Source organism: Gavialis gangeticus, unplaced genomic scaffold, assembly GCF_001723915.1.
Source record: "Gavialis gangeticus isolate Ggan-Ray unplaced genomic scaffold, GavGan_comp1, whole genome shotgun sequence".
In the NCBI taxonomy this organism is placed as follows: Eukaryota; Metazoa; Chordata; order Crocodylia; family Gavialidae; genus Gavialis; species Gavialis gangeticus.
This window is the reverse complement of record NW_017729034.1, coordinates 44,820,859-44,828,669: the sequence shown is the minus strand read 5'-3', so window position 1 is coordinate 44,828,669 and position 7,811 is coordinate 44,820,859. Positions and strand designations below refer to the sequence as shown.

General features: G+C 38.5%; 1 protein-coding gene across 1 annotated transcript in view; it reads right to left on the bottom strand.

The window, feature by feature from the left end:
- Positions 1-248: 248 nt before the first annotated feature.
- The window catches only part of OPN3 (opsin 3), a 55,396-nt gene continuing 47,833 nt past the window's right edge, over positions 249-7,811 (bottom strand). Inside the window, exons 3-4 of the mRNA XM_019527651.1 lie at positions 6,459-6,710; positions 249-1,251 (exon numbers count right to left, since the gene is read on the bottom strand). Coding sequence (XP_019383196.1) covers positions 988-1,251; positions 6,459-6,710 — 516 coding nt within the window. The 3' untranslated portion in view covers positions 249-987. The remainder of the gene's footprint in view (positions 1,252-6,458; positions 6,711-7,811) is intronic.

Here is a 7,811-nt window from a genome sequence, read left to right as displayed (position 1 = left end):
GTTGGCCTTCCTGACTGCATCCCCACACTGCCAGCCCGTGTTCATCCTGGCATCAATGATGACTCCAAGATCCTTTTCTGCCCCTGCACTGATGAGAAGGGAGTTCCCCAGCCTGTAGGTATGGTGCTGGTTCTTCCTCCCCAGGTGCAGCACCTTGCATTTGTCAGTGTTGAATCCCATCCTATTCTCATCCGCCCACCCCTGTAACCTGTCTAGGGCCAATTGTAGCCTATCCCTCCCTTCTAGTTCTGCCAAGTGAGTTTTAGGTATGAAAATTATCACTCAAATCACAAGTATCTGGATTGACACTGGTTAATCTTAAAGAAGTGATACAGCAGGTCTTGTGGTCTATAAGTGGTCCAGGCTTCTGTTTCATCTAAAGAAAGTATGTGTGTTACATATGTAAGAGAGTTTTTCTTTTATTTTTAATTATGTGGTATTTAATCATTTTAACTAAATGATTTGTTGTATGTATAAACATTATGATGCTTCCGTTTGTCATCTTTTCATCAGTGCTCACAGTGAATTTATTTTCTTTGCAGCACCTCTCAAAGTGGCTCTAAGTACCTTATGAGCATTAGCAAGAGACCACCTGTACTGAAAAGGGGGCAGTATTTTAGTAGTTTTGTACTAGGTTTGATGAAAGCTTTGTAAGTCAGCATTTTGATGGGTGACTGAAAGCTAGCTTCTGATAATCTCTTTATTTCCTCAACAATTTGGTGCGACTAGGAATGTTGGCTAATCATATGATATGCTTAAAAAAGAGTAAAAATTGCCACTGATAAATCAGATAAAAATGTAGAGATTTGAATACTGTTACCACATTTAACCACTTTACAGATTTCATCCACTAAATTTCTTCTGTGTTTCACAGCATTAAGCATAGTGCCTTCTTCACACACATTCTACCATTGGCGAGTTGTCGCATCAAAACAGACTCATTGGCTAATATCCATTCGAGTTCTGAGACCTGGCTGACTCAGCCCCTCATAGTGGTTTTACTTGAATCACATTAACCTTTGTGCTGTTGTGCTTGCTACTTTCATCTGTTTGCTGGGCGTCATCACTGGTGATAATAAAAATAATAGAAGAAGAGCTAAAAGTCACTTTCTTTTTTGGCCTGTCCCCAACTTTCTGGGACATCACAATTGGTCTTATTGGCTTGTCATTCCCTGTTACTGGTTTTTCTTTCATTGTCCTCTGGAATCTTAGCAGGCGAAAGCACAAGAGCTGTAAAAGGCATCGTCGAAACTGCGAAGAGGAAGAATTAGAATCAAATTACAACTCTTGAGTGTGTCAAATAATTCATAAATTTCTAAACTAGTTTTGTAGTCTCCAGCTGGAACACTTAAATTAACTTGTTGGGCCATTATTGGGTTTGTTTCCTCACCCTCCTAAAAGGTACAAGAAAAAGGGATAGCACATTTTACCTGACATACTTTTGCAGGACTTGAAACAGGAAAGTGGTCTTGTATATCTGTTGGTTTGTAGGACAAAACACTTTTTCCCAGAACACATGCAATATCTGTTTACAGACATCGTATGTATGTGTGTTTGAGTGTGAGAATGAGAGCAAGAGTGAGCATGTACAGACACTTGCTCTTGTAGCTGAAACTTTCCTGGTGGTGATTTAACCCTGTCAGAAAGAGGAACCTAAGTGCTTGATCCTGAGCTTATTTGTACAGAGTATGCTAACATTTATATAAAAGCTGGAACAGAACAGTCCAGCATCCACAGAGACATCTGTGTTGTAATGGGGCTGGCTACAGTAGTGGGGTTGAGTACTGCATATGTGCACATTTATATTTCATGAATACTGTTTACATTAAAATAAATATTATGAACTTATTATTACCAAATACTAGCTTTCAAAAATCATTGCCCAGACACCAAAAAGAACAAAAAGAAGTGAACTAACTTAAACATTGATTTCTGAGTGTCTTTATTGTTCATAATTCCCTTTTTTCCCTCTGCAAGAGTAGGGCTAGACATTTAAAGGGAAAAATGAAAAAGAAAGGGGAATAAAAACTGAATTTCTTTTGTACCCTTGATGCGCCATAAAACCATAGACTTTCAATAACATTTAAACATTGAATTTCTGAGTAAGTATAACAGACACACAGAAAAGTCTCCCATAAATTAATCTAGCCTTAGGAGGTGATGTGCACTTGTCTCTCTCAACTAAACAGGAGATACTTAATACCATCAGCTCAATTCTACTTCACAGATAAGTGGTTCAAGGTATTCAGCAGCAGTTCTCCTGAGCTGTGTGACTGTTAAAGATCCCAATAGTAGGGATCAGCTAAATATGCAGATGATGCTCTAATGTTCCTGAAAGAAAGCACACAAATGCTTAGGCCATTTAGGAAACCTGCTTGAATCTGAGTTTAACTCAGAGCAATCTTGAGTCTCTCTGGAAACTCATCAGTTTAACATAAATCAAATTAATTTGGCAATTTCCTCCAACCTAATACTCTGATAAAAAGGCATTCCCTTTTAAATGCAGTCAGGGACTGTAGTGAAGCCTTCTGAGATGCCTCTCCCTTTGCATCATTAGAAGTTACCCTATGTGATCATGTTTCCATCTTGTGCTTTTGAGGAATGTTGTTTGCTAAGACAGTAGGGTCTTGCTGATAGAGTAGGATGCTGCTGTGGTTTCTCTAGATTCTGTGTAAGGGGATTTTGGGTGTTGGACAAAACTCAACCAGCCAGCGAACAGCAGAGGTTTTCTTCATAATTCTCATAGGATTGCTCTGGCAATAGGCCTTTGGAGGCAACAAGCTAGAAAGAAAGTCATCTGATGCTACCTGAAGATGTAATAGGATGGTCAAGTGGATGGCTTCTAGATGTGAAAGGTAAGGTAGGGTAGCTGAGAAAATGGAAGTGAAAAAGAGAAGACTGTAAGAGCAAAGGTAGGTAGCAGATATTGTAAGGAAAAGGGAGAAGGAATGTCAGAGTAAACTAAAACTGGAGCAGGGTGAAATTGGACTGGTTTTCTTCGGATCTGGAATAAGAGGCAAGTGATAACTGAAACATCCTCATCTTCTGGGCAATCCCAATATTTCAACACTTGTGTCTTGAGTTGCAACATTTAAATATCAAAATTGTTCACTAGTTCAGAATTTTTTTTATTAAAAAACAGTAAAACATTTCATTTCCATATTTTCATTCAAAATTAAAACTCTGATATTCCTGAATTGAAATGTTTCATCTTCATTGGTTGAACATTGTAGTTCAACAATAAACTGCATATCCCTACTGGGGCACATTGTGTCATGGAAGTTATAGTTTTGCATGCATGATGCTTCTATTATTTTCTGAGAGTCAGGCTCTCTGGCTGGAAAGCATTCCCTGTCAGTCACTTCCAGCCATATAGCACTCACTGTTTGTCAAACAAAGACCGTGTTGTATCCTAAGACACACAGGGTACCCAAGAAGAACAACCCACTGGAGAGAATGGTGGCATTGGCATTCTGATTTCAAATCCCCTGAGATGCTGTGCTACTATATGGAACCTTTTGTTTGGTTTTCCCAACAAAAAATGTAAAAGTTACAGAAACTGCATTTTCATATCTTTAATGAAGAATCTTGAGCCAGTTGTAAGAGCCTTGTCACATCTTACACTCAGGATATGTTTTGTTTAGAGTGTAGCCAGCATGACAAAGTTAGAAAGTTTTCTGAATGATCACATACTAACTCTGGACAGTGCTGGAGCTGGATGTTCAGTCAGCAACAGGTAGTTATCAGTCCCAGCACTGGTATATACCAGAGCTGGTGAAGACTGCTGGCATCTCTGTGCAGCAGTCCCACAATAGCATAACAAGGATTCCTTAACCCTATCTCGAAACACTCTTTCCCCCAAAATGCTAACTTTACTACCATATGATCACATCTAGCATGTGTTTTCCTGCTTGAAAGAGTGACATTAATGTTTTAAGTAGTGTTAACATGTCCTAAGTGTAACATGTGACAAGGCACTAAAGTGAAACACAGCACAGTTCATCAGAAGGCTCACAAACTTAAGGAAATCTTTTAGTGATGCTTCTGGTTACAGTACAACCCCAGGGTGATGCAAGTTTTCTTGAATTCAGGTCTCATTTAAACAGTGTGACACATACATGTTGGCCATATATAGCTCATGGTTTGTCCCTGCAAACTTAGTTCATCCAGTTCCAGATTCCCACAACTACTACTTTTAGTGGCAATCTGGCCTATGCCAAATTTCATACCCTGCATGCTGAGTTCTGATAGTAATTGGTTTGTGATCCGGGGAGTGAGTCAGAGCTATAACATCAAAAATCACTCTCTTCAAGTATTTTTCCTGCATACAGTGATAAACCCTGAAAACTCCATACCTATACCAGGTTAAAATATATTCAATGGCCAGGAAAAGCTTTAAGAAACATTAATATCTTTTTTGGGGGGGTCATCTTTATTCTTCCTGCTTGGTACACAAGATGCTTCCTGCAGAAGCACAAGGTTTTTTGTTTTAATGGTTTCAAGATGCAATTATATTTCCAGTTGATGCTGTGCTTCATAGTGAAGATATCTAGATGACTCACTCTCTGAAGTTACTAGGTCATTGTATCTATTCTGTCTTTATTATGTTACTAGGGATTTTGAAAGAAAATTAGACATCATTTATTGCAAGCATTTTTACAGATATGTTAATGATTCCCCTTTTCTCTACACAAGCTCATTTAGATGTGTTGATGACTGCCTTTAGAGAAGCAGTCTACTGCTCATTAGGAGGACAAGGCAAGAAGTTTATAAAATTTAATCTCCACTCTCTCATATAAAACACGTTTACATTTTAATTCATTCCATTTAATTATCTTCAAAGGGGAATTTACTGCACTCCATATGTGATTCTGAATTAATGAATGTTACAGCTCGTCAAACTTTTTTCTAATGAAACTTTTTCCATCCAAAATGCACTGATTCATCAAATGATAATGTTCTCAAGGAATATGTCAATTCTGACAAAATTTAAATGGAAAAAACCAGAAAATGAAACACATTAAAAATGTCAGAGTATTCCTCACAAAAATCAATCAGAACCTTTTTGAATTTTCATTTTGTAATAACCTTTTAAAAATGAATTGTGTTTTATTTAAAATTATAAAAAGATCAGAATCTAAATAAAATGTTTTGAATGACACAACATGATTTTTTGTAACTTCTTTGTTCATAATACATTTCAAAATGTTGAGATTTATCCCAGTTTGGAATGAAACAAATTTCTGACATCTCACAATGTTTGCAAACTTAAAAATCTATCTCGATCAGCTGTAGTCAACATCATTGTCTTAAAATAGTTGGGGAGATGTCTTTTGCCAATGACCGCCTTCCTTTTTCATGAATAACTGCTGAATTCTGAAGAATTATAAAATCATGGATTTGTCTTTTAAAACTTTATTTAGAGTAAATAAAATTTTTAAAAAGGAATGGGTTGCAGGGGAGGTTTGGGGTTTTTGTTTGTTTGTTTAAATCATATCAGGCCTCTTAGATTTCGTTACAGAATTATGCTACTGATAATTCATTAAATTCAGAGTAAAGTCAAAATCTGTCTTTAATTCTAAGTGGGCTATCTTGAAACTTAACTAAAGCACTACACCAGCCTACTCAAATGTATAGCCAAGGTGCAAAAAAATGAAGGCTGTATTTTTGTTTTTGAAACTGAAACAAGGGTGCTGTTTCATAGGAAACAGAAAAGTTCAGGTGTTAAAACAGTGACTCAGATAGCAGTTTCCAGATGTGATCCATCTCTGTTGCCAGGGTCCGCACAGGCATTAGGCCTACTGGTTAGAGCCAGGGCTTATCACCAGCATCCATAGTAGGGGAGCAAGCAGATGTCAAACCAGGGTTCACGTCCCAAGGGCTGATGTCAAACCAAGGTTCGCATGCTGAGCCAGAAGGTTACTATAAATGGATGTCAGGAAGCAAGCCAAAGTCAAACCAGGGTTCCAAAGTTCAGAGACAGGAGTGCAGGAACAGGCAACAGACAAGTCATCTAGACAGCAGCTACCTGCAGACTGAAACCAGCTAGTGTGCAGGGGGGGTTAGGTGTTGCAAAAGCTCCTCAAAAGCAGCCCTAGAACAAATCAGTGGACTAAGACTCAGCTGGCCCTGCTGAGGGGGTGAGCTTTGCTGACCTGCCCAGCTGCAGTGCATAGGCTTCACATCTGCTTAAAGGGACAAAAAAACTCTCTAACCTGGGTACCTGCATCTTGGATGTCTGTTTCCATATTTAAATGCCCAGGCAGGTACTGACACCTATCTGACAACTTCTGATAGCTTATTAATTTTGGTGCTTTATGACAGACCACTGTTCTTTACTTTAAAATGTCTGAATTTGAAAATAGGACTCCACAACTTAAAATAAGTCAGTATAATCTTCATTGTACATTATATACTTTATTTTATTCATCAGATAAGAAAGTTTATGATGAACCTACCTTTCTGCTCATGAAGATGTAGATGACTGGATTGTAAGCAGTGCTTGATTTGGCAAAGAAGGATGGGATGACAGCCACTGTTGGTGTTACAAGATTGCTATAGCCATAGGCTATTAAAAGAGAGACGACTGCATAAGGCATCCAACAGATAAGGAATGTAGAGATCATTAAAAAACACATTTTAGCCACCTTTTTTTCATATTTTAGGAGTTTGATCACTTGAACAGTCTGAAAATCTTCAACACAGCGAAGCTGCAGAGCAAAAAAGAGGGAAGAGGTTGAAAACAGGAGCAAGTAAATAGTTTTAATTTTTATCTTAATTTCTTTTTCAATAAATTCCCAATTTCCTGGTCTATATTTCAAAAGCAGAGACTGTCAAATATTTCAGGAATAGTAGTTCTCCTGCAAATAAAACAGGAATGTTTCCCAATCATTTATGATGTATAATAAATAAGGTATAATTTGAGAAACAGAAAAATAAATGTTTAAAAATGACAAATCCAATGACACAGATTACTTTTTTTTATTAAAGCATTTTAGAAAAGTAGGATGCATCCATCCATTTGTGTAAAAACTTTTAATTTCTGCTGATGCTTTTTCTCAGTTTTTGTTTTAATGTATTGGTGATGGAAGGACAATCCTGGAGGTTTATATCTTCTATCTACTAACTACACCAAGTACAATAGAAGAATTGCAGGTACAAGATTCACTCTGTTTTTCTGCCAGGTTTTTTAGTCCTGTTGTGATGGGACTACTTCTAGGAGGTGAAAGGGGAGTCTGTTCTTTATGTCAGGCCAGTTCTCAGCATCTGCTGAGGGAATTTGAAGAAATGGAGAAAGGATAAAACATGTATCCATGCATCCAGAAACATGGGGCAACAAACATGGGTTCATTAGAGGCAGGTCCTGTCAGACCAACCTGGTGGCCTTCTACGACCAGGTCACCAAATCCTTAGATGCAGGGGTGGCAGTGGACATAGTCTTTCTGGACTTTCAGAAGGCCTTTGACACTGTCTCTCATCCCATTCTCATTAAAAAACTAGGGGACTGTGGTGTCAATGCCTACACAGTCAAATGAGTCACTAACTGGCTGGAGGGCTGCACCCAGAGAGTGGTAGTGGATGGGTCATTTTTGACCTGAAGGGATGTGGGCAGTGGGGTCCCCCAAGTCTCGGTCCTCAGGCCCGCACTGTTCAACATCTTCATCAGCAACTTGGACAAGGGGGTAAAAAGCACCCTGTTCAAATCTGCAGACAACACTAAGATGTGGGGGGATGTGGGTATGCTAGAAGGGAGAAATAGGCTGCTATTGAACCTGGACAGGTTACAGGGGTGGGCGGACGAGAATAGGATG